At 53.0% G+C, this 16718-nt stretch overlaps 1 protein-coding gene across 1 annotated transcript in view; it reads left to right on the forward strand.

Annotated features, from left to right (window-relative positions):
- The first annotated feature begins 356 nt into the window (after positions 1–356).
- The window catches only part of LOC107208041 (myomegalin-like), a 25529-nt gene continuing 9167 nt past the window's right edge, over positions 357–16718 (forward strand). The window contains exons 1-17 of the mRNA XM_015635883.2: positions 357–1731; positions 5070–5183; positions 6702–6821; positions 7060–7152; positions 7246–7461; positions 7950–8108; positions 8480–8593; positions 8798–8935; positions 9217–9396; positions 9622–9816; positions 10146–10289; positions 11272–11350; positions 11865–11953; positions 12126–12242; positions 12672–12809; positions 13124–13236; positions 13923–14050. Of these exons, the coding sequence (XP_015491369.1) occupies positions 583–1731; positions 5070–5183; positions 6702–6821; positions 7060–7152; positions 7246–7461; positions 7950–8108; positions 8480–8593; positions 8798–8935; positions 9217–9396; positions 9622–9816; positions 10146–10289; positions 11272–11350; positions 11865–11953; positions 12126–12242; positions 12672–12809; positions 13124–13236; positions 13923–14050 (3286 nt within the window). The 5' untranslated portion in view covers positions 357–582. The remainder of the gene's footprint in view (positions 1732–5069; positions 5184–6701; positions 6822–7059; positions 7153–7245; positions 7462–7949; positions 8109–8479; positions 8594–8797; positions 8936–9216; positions 9397–9621; positions 9817–10145; positions 10290–11271; positions 11351–11864; positions 11954–12125; positions 12243–12671; positions 12810–13123; positions 13237–13922; positions 14051–16718) is intronic.

Raw genomic sequence — 16718 nt, forward strand, 5'->3', positions numbered from 1 at the left:
GCGATCCATCGCTGTCGTTGTCTCTGTCGCGACCCCCGGCGCTGCCCGGGCGTGGTGCGGGCAGCCACTGCGCATGCGTAATGCGGGCGTAGCAACTACAAATCCCGGCAGGCATTGCGGGCGTTGCGCATGCGCGGGAGGCTGGGCTCGGCCGCCATCTTGAAATCTGAGCCAGAAGCCGGGCGCTGCCGTGGCAGGAGCATCATCGGCTCGGGGCGGCGGGGCCGGGGCGGGACGGGCAGGGGCGGCCCGCGGTGAGGGGCAGCCCCGGGGTCGGGGGCCGTGAGGAGAGAGGGGGCAGCATCGGGGGGTCGAGCTGTGAGGAGAGGGAGCAGCATCGGAGGGCGGGGGGGCCAGGCTGGACAAGGGGGCAGCCCAGGTGCGGCTGTGAAGATGTGAAGGAGGTGGTGTAGGGTGGGATGTTTCTGTAGCATCAGGAGTCCCGGCGTGTCACCACCCTAAAAAAGAGGGGATCGGTGCGGGGAGACGTGCCGGAGGGCTCGGGGGATTCAGGGAGATGTGGTGACCTCAAGAAGGTCTCCTAAAAGCCTGCAGGAGTAGGTTTGTGCAGCGGGAGGGAGGATGAAGGAAAACTGCCGGATTTGCGGCCGGGAGCTGTGCGGCAACCAGCGGCGATGGATCTTTCACACGGCGGCCAAGCTGAACCTCCAGGTGCTGCTCTCCCACGTCCTGGGCAGGGAGCTGTGCCGGGACGGCAGGTCCGAGTTCGCTTGCAGCAAGTGTGCCTTCATGCTGGACCGCATCTACAGGTTCGACACCGTCATCGCCCGCATCGAAGCCCTCTCCATCGAGCGCCTGCAGAAACTGCTGCTGGAGAAGGACCGTCTCAAGTTCTGCATCGCAAGCATGTACCGCAGGAACAACGATGACTCCAGCACAGAGGACAGGGCTGGGGAGGGGACCGTGGACCTTTCCAACCTGCCTGATGCACGGTACGCTGCCCTCCTCCAGGAGGACTTCGCTTACTCGGGGTTTGAATATTGGATGGATCAAGAAGAGCACGGCCTGGAGCCGCACAGCTGCCATGGCTCCGAGGGAGCAGGGAGCCGCCCGCGGCGCTGCCGGGGCTGCGCTGCCCTGCGCGTGGCCGACGCCGACTACGAGGCCATCTGCAAGGTGCCCCGAAAGGTGGCCAGGAGCATCTCCTGCGGGCTGTCCAGCCGCTGGTCGGCCAGCATGGGCAACGAGGAGTCATCTGTGTGTGATGTGGCCGAGTCCACCAGCTCCAGGGTGGCTGTGGATGGGGACAGCATGGAGGAAGGCACACCTGCATCCTCTGTCGAGTCTCTGGACACCACGGTGGAGGCCAGCCTCCCGCAGCAGAAGGATGAAGATGCTGATAAGGGGGTGAAAGGGAATGGGAAATGTGACGATTTCTCGGATGATCGCATGACCCCAAGCTCTTCGCTGAGCGGGAACAGGCTGGAGCTGGCCCTCAATTTGATCAAGACTTTGGACTACAAACCCCTCCAGAGCCCCCGGGGCAGCCGACTGCCTATTCCTGTGAAGTCCAGCTTGCCCCCTCCCAAGCTGAGCCGTGACTTGGGGGATGGCAGTGCTTCTGCTGGCTTAGCATGTGCTAGTTCTGCCTTCCTGAACACAGAGAGAAAATCGTTTTCCAGGGCTCCTTTGGGCCTTCCCCTGGAAATTTCTGAACTGCAGGAGCTGTGGGATGACCTCTGTGAGGATTATATGCCGCTGCGGGTACAGGTAGAGGTCACGGTGCCGCCCTTCCATTGAGCATTGTCCTCGTGGTCCAGTGCTGAGCCCACTGGGGATTCTTCTGTGCTGAGATAATGCAGACAGCCACGTGTGGCTGAATGGGGGCTAAGAATAGGCAACTCGCTCCTTTTTAGGTGTGCTGGCTCTCTCCTCAGGCATTCTCTTGTCTCCTGTTTCCTCCCGGTGTTCTGGGAGGTGAACCCTCTCCCCCTCCCTGACAATGCAGCCTGCTAGGTGGGTCTAAGCTCTTTGTCATTTTCCTGCTGAGAAAGCACCATTTTCACTTCATCTTTAAGCTTGAAGTAAAGTGTGGCTTTTACCCACAGCCAAAGGGAATATTTTAAGCTTCTGGGCATGTGTTTTCCAGCAGATGTGTTTTCTTTGTGCCTCCGTAATGGTTGGGGTGTGAGGAACGCCTGCCTGCCTCTCTGCCCAACGTGCAGAGCTGCCCAGGCATCTGTGGCGTGTGCCCTGAGGAAAAGGTGTTTTCCTTGCAGGTGGATTTGTGCCAGAGGATGACTTTAGGGTTGGTATTCAAGATAATAGGTTTATTTTCTGATCCTTTGAAAAGATCTATCAATTAGTGGCAGGTGTTGCTGAGAGGGCTTGAAAGCTCCTGCTTTTGGGATGCTGTTACCTGTCTTGATAGCAGTCCTAGCTCCAGGTTGCCTCTGTCTGTCTGGCTTTAATGAAATGTTCTTTAGTCTGCAGTCAAAAAGCTGAACTTGTAACTTCTTTACCCCTTTCGGTAATGAATAGAAGGCCTCAGTCAGCTTCAATTCAGGAAGATCCATGTCAGCCTAATTGCATTCCCATTAGCAGCCTTAGTGCTGCCTAATGCTGTAGGTAGCCTGGGGGATTAGGAAAATGCTGGTTTATTACTATGGCAACCGGCAGCGCTGAATTGCTCTTCCTCTTTAGCCGGCTACTTGCTGCCCCATCTGCTCGGGCGTTTCCCGGAGCTGGGTGCTTTTTTTTCCATAAAAGCCTGCTCGAGGAACGATGCTAGGGAGGAACGTAGGAAAACTTGTTTTCATCTGGAGCACAAAGGCAGCCGGCGGCTGAGGATGTGAACCAGGGCATCGTGTCATTTGCTGATGGTTTCCACTGCTGGGGGTGTGTGTGAGGGATAAAAATGGGCTTTCTCTGAACAGCGTGCCCTGTTTCCAGGCTGGCTTTGTGTCACACGTGGCCATCCTCATCTAGGAACTGTGTTTTGAGGAGTTTCTCCAGCCTCTGCCATCCGACCGGCCCTGCCAGGAATTGATCCTGCGGGATTTTTTACTGCCTGTTCCTTGTCGTGGCAGCAGCAGCCCTTGAGCACAGGGTCTGGCTGAAGGGGGAAGGGCTTAATCCTTCAGATGGCTTTAAGAGCAAAAATGGGGAGGCAGATGCAGCTAGTAGGATGAACAGTTGTTGTACAAATGATTTTTCTTTTGGTTTGTAAAAGCAACACCTTTCCTGTAAGTCAGGTGCTGCTGCTGTCCAGCGATTCCTGAGCATAAATGTGAAAGAAGTATCTAGAACATATAGGACCACAGTTCTCTTACTGCTTTTGCAGTTCTTTAAATTTATGGAGCATTCTGTTCTTTAAATTTATGGAGCATCCTTGTAGGGATGATCATCTCAGGGGTTTTCTAGAACCAACAATTCCCTTTCCCACCACAGCCCCAGGGAAGTGGCACCAGCAGAGCCTTTGTGAGGTGCCCTCCTGCCAGGCTCTTCCCCACTGTGCTGGGCAGCCTGAGCTTGGCAGGCTCAGAGAATGCCCTGATTATTATCTTTTAAAGAAGGTTCTCTTGGGGTCAGCGTGTGCTGGCACTGCTGGGGCTGTGCTGAGGAGAGGTTGGCAGTAAAATGCTGATGTTGGAGAAGTCGACATGGCTGCAGGGAGGCACGAGGGAGGCAGCTTGGACTTTGGAACTTTGGACTCTGGAGCTGGCTCTGCCTTTCCCCTCCCTGCTTTTAGATATTTCCACGTTTTCTATATTCTTTTAATTTTTTTTTTAATGTGAAAATTGAGGAAATTTGTTTTCTTTTTTTCCCCCCTCTTGTTTTAATCAACCTTATTTCAAAATAGCTGCTGTGGAACATTGCAGCAGCTCTCCCTGTCTCATCCAAAGCCTTCTGGCAGAGAAAATTTGTAATCATCATGACTACTGTGAGTTTTCACTGAAATCCTAACAAAACATCAGGGTAAAGGGAGGTGTTAGTTCTGTCTGTGAGAGGCACTGCACAGATCTGAGGGAGCTCCCCTGTGCTGCTTGGCTTCTTACAGCCAGCGTTTCTGTGCCTGCTGAGGATGAGGATTCAGCCTGCCAGGGCTGATTGGAACTGACTGTTCTGGCTGTGCTGCAGTGCCTGGAGCTGCTGCTGCTGTTGGTGTGTGTGCTCCAAAAAGCCCTGCCACGTTTCCATGGCCTCTGTGCTGCATCCCTGCAGCCCTTCCCAGGGTTCCCACCTGGAGCAGGCACCAGTGCAGTCAGTCTTGTGTCACTGATGATACTCAGGAATACTGAAGGAGCACTGAGGGTGGCTGGGATGGAGTGCTGCCCTAAGGAGTTAACTCCCTGGGCGGGAGGCAGCAAAATTGTAAGGAGGGATGACAAGGGATTAGTGTTGTGCTCAGCCAGCCGGCTCTGGCAGGCCACGTGTCACAAAGTAGGCTGTTTACATTCCCAATAAATGGGTATGTGTCGTGAAAATAATCTCAGCTGTGGCACTGAATTTGCTCCTATTTGAGGAGCTGCAAGGAATTGCACAGGGTGGATGCTGGAGAAGTGGTAAAGGAGAGCCCAGAAAATCAAAAATGCAGGGGTTCAGAGCAGGGGGTGACTGCCAAGTCGTGGCAGGAAGGACTGAAGGTTGAAGGCTTGATAAAGACCCAGAATCTCAGCAGAACACGGGAACCATTTCAGTGGGGTTTTGAAGCTTTTTTAAAATGCCAGCAGGGCACAGGGGAAGGAGAGCAGGTTTCAGGGATACAGCTTGGGTGTGGGGAGAAAATCCACCATTACCCCACGGGCAGTGTTTAGAGCTAGACAATCTGCTGGGCTCGTGGTGCAGCAGTGAGGAGAGACAGGGAGCCCAGTCAGAGCCTTGGGGCACTTGTGGCAGATGAGGCAGATGAGGCAGAGAGCTGCCAGGTGCCAGCCTGCACCCAGGCAGGAGACACGGGCAGAATGATCTATCAGAGCCAGTTAGAAAAGCACATGGGGTGTGTCTAAACCCATGCTGCAGGGTCTGTGATGGCCCACAGCTGAAGAGAAGAAGCCAGTGCAAGAGTTGAGGCAGTCTCTCATTTTTTACTGTTTCTCTCCTTTCAGAATTTGGAGGATGAACGTCAGCAGCCAGCTCCAGGTGCAGCAGGGGAGCACGTGTCCGATGTGCGTGCAGCAGAGCTGCAGGGCAAAATCCAGCACTTTGAAGCTGCCAACAAGGTATTTCTTCATGAAGGGCACATCCAGTGCGAGTGAGTCTGATGTGGTTAGTGTCAGAGGGTGTCTCCTGGCTTGGCTGGAGGCAGGTAGCTGCACTTCTCAGTGTGTGATTCTCAGTGCTGTTGTCTGCCAGCTTCAACTAAAACCATTTGCTTCTTTTTTTTTTTTTTTCCTTTTTTTTTTCCCTGCAGCTGGGCTGTGTAAATTAATTTTCCATATTTAATTTTGCAAGTCATTATTTTGAAAGAACTTTCCATTTGCCTGGTGAGCCTTTCAGGAGCTGGTGAAGGAGAGATGCTGTTTCCCTGTCTCTTGTGTTGCATGGTCTGAGCCTGGTGTAGGACAGGGGGAGCCCTGGTTTCCTTTCTGAATTTTATTTCAAGAAGCAAGGGAGATCAATGTAGGGGGTATCCTGGTTTTACTTCTGTTTAAACACTTGGGAAAGAAACATGTATCTGAGTTCTCTTGAGGCAGATCAACATAAACACATGTTGAGAAGGCTATATGTTCTTAATTATGCTCTTGAACTCTAAGGTAAATTATATCCTCTGGAAAAAACAGGTTAAATGTGGGGAAAAAAATTGGGATGGAGTATTTATTTAAATCTAGGGATGGCCATAAGGTCAGCTGCAGCTGCCTGAACTGCAAAGCTTGATGGAAATAGAGATCCAAGTAAATGCAGCTAGAAGTGTTTAAACAGGTTAGGGGGAGTGTCTCAGAGATAACAGGACAGGTGTGTAAACTAATGAACAACAGCAGGAAATTATGTGGCAGCACCAGCTCCCTCAGAAGTTGAGTCTTGGGAAGAGGTATATCATCCAGCCTTGAGAATGCCAACAGGCAGCATGTTTATAAACACTAATAAGCACTTGTTTAACTGCACAACATGTTCTGTGTCACGAGCTTTATGGTGAAAGCAGCAAACTGTCCTGAAACTGTTGGAGTGGGTGGTGTTCTCTTTAGGGTGAGAGTGTCAGAGGTCTCTCAGGTTGTAAACCAGCCATGGAGACTGGTGAGAGGCTCCCCTTTGCTTTACAGCTGTGCTGGCAGTGGCCAGGCTCTTTTGTGCTGAAGCTAGAACTTAGTGCTAAGTAATCCACTGAATGTGTAGCTTCTTCATGCTGATGTTTTCCTTCCAGATTTTTGGGAGGATTTTGGGCTGAAGCAGCCCCTTTCCTTTTGTGGAAACAGAAACAAATGATAGAAACTGGGAGGGCAGCCTGAGTGAGACTCTCCTGGAGTATGTGGGAGGCAGTATGATCTGTGAGCTCAAGCCTGAAACCTCTGCCCTGCAGCTGAGGGAGCAGAAGCACTGCAATAAGTCCCGTGAAGGACCTTTGTGTTTACTCACCGGTCTCCACCCAGCTCCATACGTATTTACAGACTCTAGAGGGAGCCACGTTGATCTCGATGTGGTCAACACCAGGGCTGGATGGAGTAAGGAGTGGAGGGAGTCTTAAGGATGTTTACATAGAGCATTAAGCGGATTAAATAAACCCAACCTATTTCTGTCCTCAGTTGTTACAGGAAAAGCTGAATGACTTGAATTTCGAATTAAAATCTGTTCAAGAAACATCACAAAGGCAAGATCGTACAATCCAGAGTCTGAACGAGGCCCTGAAGAGTAAAGAGAGTAAGGTGAGAGCTTAGGGTGGGCAGGGTGGGGCTCAGCAAAACGGGGAGCTGTGCTAGCCCTGTGGGCAGTGGCTGAAAAGGAATGCTTGAGCCACTGCTTGGCATCCTGCATCTCAGTAAATTATTTCTTGCAAAGTCTCTTTCACGTGGTGCTGAGGTGTTGTAATCCAGGCTGGAGGCTTGGGATGGGAGAGTTTGTGCTTGGTTTGCCACTGACTGGGCTTCTTGTGCTTGGACTCAGACAGAGGAGCTGTACCACATCATCGAAGGGCAGAACGAGACCATGGCCAAGCTGCGGGACATGTTACACAGAAACCATCTGGGACAGCTGCAGGTATGTCCTGGAAAGCCTCAAATACATCAGGTGTCATTCTGCAGGCATCCTGGAAGATGTTTCTGAGTTTCTCTGAACCCTGCTTTTTGGTAGGTGTCAGAGAGCCCACTGTCACCCCAGGAGCAGCAGATGTCACCGCTCGATCTTCAGAACGCACTTTTCTGCACCAAACTGGAGGTGCAGAAGCTGAAGAGAGCTCAGCGCCAGAAGGAGCATCAGCTGGCTGAAGCCAAGAGAGCAACTCAGCTCCTGGAGACCACGGTCCAGGAGGAAGAGCAGCAGAAAGAGGCAACCTGGAAACACAATCAGGTATGGCAGGCACTTAGCCTGGAGGTTTCTGGGTTTACACAGCTAAGAAGCACTGGAGTGGTCAGTACTCTGCTCTTGTTCATCAACACTTGCCTAACCCCTCGTCACATGTGGTCTCCAGCCTCTTTAGTGTCATAGCTGAGGATTAAAAATCAGAAAAGACCCTTGATAAGTGGGTATGTTGTCACTTGTACATCATTGGCTGGTGCAAATGTCCCATCTCTTTTTGTGATGTTCATGTCCCTGCTGCACAGCTTAGCTGTGATTGACTAAAGCTCTGCCTGTGGCCAGAGCAAAGGGTTTAGATGGATGGATGGATACCCTGGGCAATGAAATAAATTCAAACACCAAGGCAGTGTGTTTTGAGATGTGGAAGTTGTAGCATTGCAGAGCATTTTTAGCTGTTCCCACAGCCCTTCCTCAGACTGGCCCACTGTTCATTGTTGTGTTGAGGGCTGGATTCCAAGGGATGTGCTTTTTCCTTGCAGGAGCTGCGTGCTGTGGTACAACAGCTGCAGGCAGAGCTGCAGGACAAGGCTCAGCAGCTCCAGACTTTGGAGTGGGAGAGAAGCCGTGAGATGCAGGCCCAGGAGCAGAGAGTTCAGCGTTTGACTCAGCAGCTGGCTCGCAAGGAGCAGCTCCTGCAGGTGAGATGCAGGAAGATCTTGAGTTGAGCATAATTAAATGGAGTCCCTGATCCTCCTTCTTTGATATTTGGCCATGCAAAAGTCTGTCTGTAGCTTTCATGCATGCCCTTTGGAGGGAGGAGTGGCTTCTGGGCCCCCAAGGTGAGGGATAAGGCATGGGTATCCACATACCTCAGCTCACAGCAATGCCTGGTGAGCCCTGGCAGGTGTTAGTCAGCCAGCCCCATGTGCTGGCACTACCAGCCTTAATGTGAAGCCTAGAGCAAGCATTGGGTGGAGGTCCCTGATTGTGCTGTGCTGCTCTTGGGGGTGGGGGAGGTTTCTGTACTGTCAGTTGTGCTAGAGGGGTGGGGTGTGTGTGTGATCTCCAGGAGTCCAGGGAGCTTCTGCAATGCCAGCAAAGCTTGGAGAAGAGCCCTGCAGCCATGAATGCCATGTTGGAGAAACTGCAGCAGCGTGTCAGCGACAGAGATGCTGCTCTGGAGGTGAGCACATGTTGTAGGCACGTTCCAGTTGTCCCTGAGGCTCAGCCTTTGGGTTATCACCAGCCCCAGGCTGACCCCTGGGGTGACCACATGCTCATCCTTTGGGAGGAGCCCCTCTGGCAGGGGGAGCTGGAGTCCAGCATGCAGGGAGTGTTGGCTGCAGAGCCCCATCAGGCCATGCTGAGCAATCCCCCTGTCCCACAGCGAGCAGTGGATGAGAAGTTCTGTGCCCTGGAGAAGAAGGAGCAAGAGCTGCAGCGGCTGCGGCTGTCCGTGCGGGAGCGCGGCAGCGACCTGGAGAGGCTGCGCACTGTCCTCTCCAGCAACGAGGCCACCATCCATGTGAGTGCTGGGCACAGCCTGCCCTGTGGGGACATGGGGCTAGACACACCTTCCTCTGAAAGCCCTGGGGAGAGTTTCTGCTGGTGTTTGGCTTCCTCTGGCCTCGTGTGTGGGGCGGGTTCCTGGGTCACTCTTGTTTCTGGGCCGGGCATAGAGGACACCTGGAGCAGATGGGTGAATCTGTGTGACTCTGCTAGCAGTAGAGACTGGTATTTCCAGTTTTGCTTAATTCAGAACTAAGTTTCTGTCCCTGCTTGAGTTGCTTGTGTTGTGGTTCTCAGAGCCTGGAGAGCCTCCTGAAAGCCAAAACCCTGGAACTGGAGCAGGTGTCAGCAACCTGCCAAAACCTCCGCTGGCTCAAAGAGGAGATTGAGGCCAAATCTGGCAGCAGGCAGAAGGAGCAGGAGGGGATCATCCAACAGCTGCAGACCTGCCTGCATGACAGGAACAAGGAAGTGGAGGTAAGGCCTTAGCTTGGCTTCCTGAGCCTTCAGCCAGTTTGTCCATAGAGAGTGGTCCCAAAGCAGAGGCTGCTGCCTGTCTCGCCTGAAGCTGTGCTCAGCGTTTAGAGGGTGGCTGCTTTTGGCACTTGAACATACCTGTGCCTGCTGACACTGCTCCCTCAGCTACACCCAGGCTGCAGAGTCCTTGAACAACTTCCAGTCTCTCTCCTCCCCCTTGCTCAGGAGCTTACAGCAACTCTGCTGTGCAAGCTGGGCCCCGGGCAGAGTGAGGTAGCAGAGGAGCTGTGCCTGCGTCTCCAGCACAAGGAGAAGATGCTGCAGGATCTCCTCAATGACCGGAACCGCCAAACCATGGAGCATGATGCTGAAATTCGGGAGCTGCTGCAGGCTCTGAGCACCAAGGAGCAGCAGAGCAGAGTGAGTTTTGTGCACTGCCACAGTGGGAGGCTGAGGTGGGTGACCCTGACTTTTGTTAAGCAAAGAGCAGCCCCTGGGTGGGCTGAGAGGACCAGAGGAGTTTGTTCCTCATGTTCCTCTGTACATGAGAGGCTGGTGAGCAGAGATGGGAGGGCTGCACTGGGGTGGGTGTGAGTGGCCAGGAACAGTAACTGCCAGGCTGCTTTGCAGAGCTCTTGGTGTCTCCAGCAGCAGATAAATACTGAGATGGTTTCCCTTAGTCTCTAAGGAAGAAAAGGGAGCAGGATCCCCTGATCATGGCCCTATCCTTAATTTTCCCCCTCAATCAGGTGGCTGCAGAGAAGATGGCACAGGCTTTGGCTGAAAGGAGCTGTGAGCTACAACTGCTGCGCCAGCACGTGTTGGGGAAGGAGCCTGTTGGGACCCAGTCAGCTGGTGCCAGGCCATTGAAGCAGGACAAACAACCCATACAAGTAAGAATCATGCACTGTGTTTCTCTGCCTGTGGCCTTGGGGCTGCAGAAAGAACTGATGGCCACAGAAGGAAGTAGGAGAGAAGAGCAGCACAGAGAATGATAGAAATGAAAGTGGGATTACCAAAAAGACTTCCTATAGGAGGAGAAGAAACTGAAGAGCAGGAATGTTGCCTGAATGTTCTGATCTTGATTTCATCAGCCTTTGTCACTCAGTGTCTCTTTTTGTTTTGATGGAGCAGTAATTGAATCCCTGGGGCACATGAGAGTATGAAAGGCATCCACCCTTTGACCTTGCAGCATTGACCCACTCCTTCCTTGGGATGGGCTGCCTTGCTGTATTGTAATCCCCTCCCTGACATTGTCACATTCTGGAGGGGACAAGAGAGCTAAATTTAGGTCCCACTAATTCTTGGCAGAGCCTGCTGGCTGTTTGCTGTCTCTTCCACAACTGGAGTTGGTATTTTTAAAGCAGCTTTGCTAAAATCCCCTTTGAGGCTGAGCACAGCTCCAAGGCTGCATATGCCATGGCTCCTACTTGAGCAGCTGTTAATGGTTTATTGGTGAGCTGACTGTAGAATGTTTTTAAGCAGCTGTAAACAGGTTTCTATTCCCAGCTCTAGACACTTCCAGGGATGTGTTTTCCTTCCTGCATGGTCTCTTTGGGCCACATCTGAGATAAAGATGAGTCTCAGTTGAAAGATGGTCTTGCTGCAATTGAGTGAAACCTGTTTAATCTTTGCTGTGAAGACACTTGCTGCCAGCAGCTTCCCAGTGCCAAGTAAAACAAGGCCAGTGCCCTCTTCCCCACACATACAACTTGTGGGTGCAGTTCACTCGTTCCTGCTGCCTGGCTATATCCCCTTCATTGTTTTTCCACATTTTAGAGCTGTCAACAGAACAGCTTTGCTGCAGTCCTGGAATTCTGGGGAAGCTGTGTGTTCCCCATGAAAATGCAAACCTGCAGACTTTTATGTTTTCAGGAGATACTGCAAAGAGCTTGTGGAGCTACAGTCATTGCTGGATCCCCACAGGAGGACAGCAGCTGCAGGACAGAGGGAGGTGAGTGTGGGACAGCTTCTTTTCAGGTCCCTAAATATGACCAGGGCTTTCTGCTATGGGGGAATCATTACATGAAACTGTGGAAGAGTAGAGAGCTTTGAACAAGAGAATTTTGAAATAAAGCTCTGCCTCTCTTCTGGGTGATGTCTGAGGATGGGAGTAAAGGAACTTACTGCTGCTGTTGGGTCCGAGGTGAGGTGTTTCTACTCAAGATCTGATGCTGTCCACTGGAGAGTTCTTGACTTTGTTGCAGGCTGAGCTGAGACAAGTGTACCTGTTTTGGGTTTTGCCTTGGGGCCAGGACACTTGATCTTTGCCAGGGGTAGGACAGCAGGCCTGTGATGCTGCTGCTGCTTTTGGCTGCTGTTGAAACAAGCAGGGAAGAAGAGCCTTTACTATCAGTGGGATAGGGAGCACAAGCAGCAGGGTCCTGTGTTGCCAGAGAGGGATTGTGTGTGATCTGGGCTCTGAGCTGGCACCTGGTGTTCCTGCAGTAACCAAGTTGTCTTTGCAGTTACAATGTCAGCAGCAGAACTGGAGAAGGATCTTGTCAATGCCAAAGAGGAGCTGGAGCTAATGGCGAGGAAGGAAAGGGAAAGCAGGGTGAGCTTGTGGTGGAGCCTGTACTGGTCTCCTTTGCTTTTGGGAGGCTTTAGGGCTGTGCCTCACTGGAGGTTTTGGACTCTACTCTTGTGAGGGTACCCCCAGTGAGAGAAGTGGGGCAGGGAGATGTTTGTTTTCAGAAGTCTCTGACATTCCTCTCTTCCCTCTGCAGCGGGAGCTCACTGCTCTCCAGTCTGTCGTGGCCACACAGGAGGAGGAGCTGCAGGTGCAGGCCTCAGATATTGAATCCTTGACCAGAACCATCCAGATGAAAGAGGACCTCATCAAGGTGAGATGCTGTGCTAGGCTGGGTGAGTTCCACCTGGGGAAGCTGCAGAGGAGTCTCTTTGTCCCCCACATCCTCAGAGCAGTGTGGCTGGCTGGCTGTGGTTGCTGTTGCCTACAGCTCTCTGGGTTCCTTTGGCAAACCCCCAGACTCTTCTTACTTGGAGTTCTGCTCTCTCTGTACCAAACACCCTCCTTCACATCCTTTAATCAGAATGCACCCTTTTTGTGCCCCTCCTTGGTTCTTACTGAGCACTGTGGTCTGTGCCTAATCCACGCTTGGTGCTTTGGCATTTTTTTCTTGGAAGACCTGGATCTTTCCAAGCACTGGAAACTTCTGGCAGTTGCATTCCGGGGAGGTTTGTGAAGGTCCAGCTGTCTTTGTTACTGATCCCTTCCTCACTGAGCTCTCCTGCTGTTTGCTGGGTTTCAGGATCTGCAGATGCAGCTGGTGGATCCTGAAGAAATTCCAGCCATGGAAAGGCTGACACAAGAGGTGCTGATGCTTCGGGAGAAAGTGGCCATAGCAGAGTCCCAGGGACAGGAGGCTACTGGAAACAGAAGGCAGCAGGTAGTGTGCCAGTGGGGCAAACTTGGATGTGTTTGTCTTTCTGCTGGTGCTCAGGTGTGGGGCTTTGTTTTCAGCCTTTGGATACTCCAGGATGTGCTTGTTCTTGGAAGCTGGCTGTGTGTGGTTGTGGGAATACAGAGGAGAAGTTCTCTTTAGCACTTGTCCAAAGGGCAGAGTCTTTTGGGAGTCCAGGGATGACATTGGACACAAGGAAGAGAGGAAAGGGAACTCCCAGTTTGTCAGGGACAGCTAGATACCTCCTCTGATTTCTGTCTCTGTTTAAGAGCTGCACCTTGTGTCTTCTCTCCAAGCAGTTGTTACTGATGCTGGAAGGGCTGGTGGCTGAGAGGAATCGGTTAAATGAGGCTCTCCAGGCAGAGAGGCAGCTCTATGGCAGCCTGGTGAAGTTTCACACCCACCCAGACACGTAAGTGAGGCTGCCTGGGCTCTGCTGCCCTGCTCTGCTGCCAGGGCAGGTGTGGCTGGTCCATGGGGCAGTCCCTGAAGATCATTCTGCAGGTCTGAGAGTTTTCAGTGGGGGAAGAGGGGGTCTAGGCAAAGGATCAGCCAAATGCTTCTTTGAGAGTCCAAGTTTCAGGCTGCCTTTTTCCCTCAAAGAGGCTGCAGTGGCCAGCTTTAGTGGCTCCCTAAACTCCCCCCATTTACCATGGGATTTCCATCTCTGGTCCTTAGCTTATCTTTTCCCAACTCAGTTTCCCACCCACTCTTGGCCATCTTTCAGAGGCTGCTGTCAAATTCTCAGCCAACTGTTGGGTTGATAAGGATCCCTCTAGGTGCTTATCCAGGCAGTTGCCTGTCCCCTGATTTAATCCCCTGCCCTTCACAGGGCTGCAGCCTCTGGGATATTTGAGCTACCTGATAGCAAGAGAGCACATAAGTGGAGTGCTTGGGAAAGCACTGCAGAACAGCTGTGACTCCGAGGCCCCTGCCATGGTCAGGGGCCTTTTTTGGGGGTGGCTGTGCTTGGAGGTGAGGCAGGAGGTGCCTGGGGAGCCCCCGGGGCTGTGCCTGGCTCGGTGTCCCCGAGGGTGGAGGATGTCCCTCGGCACAGCCTGTCTAACCCTCTTCCCTCCTGTGCCGCGTGTCGCTCAGCTCTGCGAGAGACCACGCCCTGCAGGTGGAGCTGGAGGGGGTCCACGAGCTCCGGGGACAGCTGGAAGAAGCTCTTGGAAGAAGCTTGGAGTGTTTGAGCAGGCTGGAGACGCAGGGCGCCATAGGAGGTGGGGAACAGGAGCGTGTGAGAGTCCTACCCCAGCATGCCTTCTGAGCACTGGCGCTCGGCCGCCCGCCACGGAAACGGTTCACTAACCCATCTCACTGACTCTGAGCTTTGGTACTTAGTGATGGTACGATAGAACCATGGTGCAGGGCTTTTTTTTATTATTATTATTATTTGTTTTATTTTTGAGCTGCTTTGGAAACGGCGATCAGTGCAATCCACCTGTGTCTCGTGTACGTTCCTGTCTGACCCACCCTGGTGGCCACTGATGTATTTGCACATTCAAATCATTCCATTTTAGTTATTCCCCTCTATCTACCTTCTCTTCCCACCACCATGGGCCAAATAAAGATTCCCTGTCTCTGAAGGAAACACCAGATGTTTTCTATCCTGTCCCAAGTGCATGAGTGTGAGTTTTTGTATTCCCTCACCATTTTTCTTACCCAGTGACATCCACCCCTTGGGTTGATGGTGGCTGGCCCAAAGGGAGGCAGTGTACATGGAAAAGTCTGTTCCAGAGACAGAGAGTTCAAAACCTGGGGACACTTGCCTGGGCCTTTTACCCAAGACTTGTGTAGAACCAGCAATTCAGTTTATGCTTAAACCAAATCCTTCTCCAGTGTTGATAATTTTACTGACTGGCTTTTTTTTTTTCCCTAATTTTAAGTTGTTTCAACCTAACTTGTGAGAACCTTCAGAGGAGAGCTTCCTCCTCTTTTTGACAGATGGTTTGAGGGGTGTCCCTGTTCCCAGGGTCTGGGCTGGGTCTGTCCCCTCACTCATACATGCACATGTCCCTTACTCATACATGCTCATGTGCCCCTTGGGCCATGGGCAGGACCCTATTCTGAGGTGCTGGGCTCTGGCCCCCTCAGCACCACTGCATCCCTTTTCCAGGCCCTCTTCCACCTCCTCTGGCAATGTGGGAGCTTGTGTGAAAGCTGAAAAACAGTAGCAACAACCTTCCACTGACCAGGGCTTCCCATGCACAGCGGGCTGTGGATCTGCTGTCTAGTACTCAATCACTTCTCAAAACAGCAGGAGCAAATTTCACACCTCTGAGCATGTGTTTGTGCTTGCTGGGGCTGCTGAACGAGGGGCAGGCAGAGCAGAGGAGCTCCTCCGTGGTGCTGGGCTGAGCACCTGGCCCTGTGCCTGCTCTGCTGCATGGCTCCTTGCAGCTGCCTCAGCTGGCACTGCCTGTCCTGTGCCTGCTGCTGCCCTGGGGGCTGGGAGGGAGCAGAAGCTCAGCACTGCCCCTCTGGATCGGCACACAGCAGTTCCCCCGGCCTTTGAGGGACACAGCTGGGAGCTGCTGGGCAGCTCTGGCTTTTGTTAGCTCTTCCTTTCTTGTGTTTCATCTCATTCCCCTTCTCTTACTTCTCTCTGTAGCACCATTCTTCTCCCCATCCTTTTGCTTCTCACTTGGTAGAAGCCTTTGTGGCCCTGTTCTTACCTTTCCATTTTCCCTCTGCCATCCTGGCACTGATGCCCAGCTGTTCCCTTGGGTACCATGGAGCCCATTGGCATGGCCTGAGAGGAGCCTTGGCTGGTGCTCAGGCATCTCCCTCCTCCACCTGTGTCTGTTTTGCTGTAGATCTGTCCCTGCCTCTGTAGATCTGTCCCATCGCTGCTCTGAAGTGTCCCAGGGTTATCCTGGGCTCGGATGTCACAGCTTTCCTGGCCTGTTCTTCAAGGCCTGCTCTTATCCCTGACAGCCTTGAGCATTCCCTGCCTGAGATCACCCTCTGTCAAACTCTGCAGTGCTTTGTGCTGTCTCTGTGTGCTGCCATTCCTCCCTCTCTGAACTTCCCCAAGGCTTCCTGTGCCTGGTTCCCAGCAGTGTGGAGGTTCCTGTGCTGTACCTGGGTGTCCCGGGCTTGTGGGCCGTGTCCAGTTTGCAAGCATGTAACTAACCCTGTGTGCCTTCAGGCTGGGCTGAAAGCCCGAGGGGGCTGTGGAAAAGCAGAGCTGTGGCTGCACCTCTTGCCTGCTGTGCTGGTGGCACACAGAGCTGAGCAGCCTGCTGTGCTCCTGCTGTGATGGGTTCAGGTATGTGGGGATGCAGCCTGGGCACAGCTGCCCTGCGTGCACACATCTCTGCTCCTCAGCACCAGCTTCCTGTCTGCCCCTTGGTTTTAGCTGGTTTTGGGGTTGCTTTTCCTTGAGAATTGCACTCCCTTTTACTCCTCAGCCCTGGAGCCCCGGGAGGGAGCTGTGGGCAGTGGTGAGAAGTGGGGATGCTGTGCCCTGGCACAAGGCAACAACCACCTGAGCTGGTTCTCATGTTCCCAGAGCAGCTGTGGGTCACTTTGCCGGGTCCCTCAGCCGTGGTGACCCACCTTGAGAGCCTTGTGGCCCCCAGCCCCACAGGACTGTATCCCCTCACTCTTCAGTGCTGTCCCTGGCTGCTTCAGCACCAGCGGACTCTGTCCCTGGGGGCTCACAGGGCTGTGCTTTGGCTGTGCCGAGAGCCACCTACAGGAGCCGCTTCTTCCTGCGCTGCTGCTGCCACTTAGAGCTGTCGCTGAGCGTTTTGCTCCCAGACCGGCATTTCCCTGTGATGGCTGTCCTTGTTCCCTGGGACAGGGATGGCTGTCCTTGTTCCCTGGGGCTGGGATGGCTGTCCTTGTTCCCTGGGACAGGGATGGCTGTCCTTGTTCCCTGGG

The sequence above is a fragment of the Parus major genome, chromosome 8, assembly GCF_001522545.3.
Source record: "Parus major isolate Abel chromosome 8, Parus_major1.1, whole genome shotgun sequence".
In the NCBI taxonomy this organism is placed as follows: Eukaryota; Metazoa; Chordata; class Aves; order Passeriformes; family Paridae; genus Parus; species Parus major.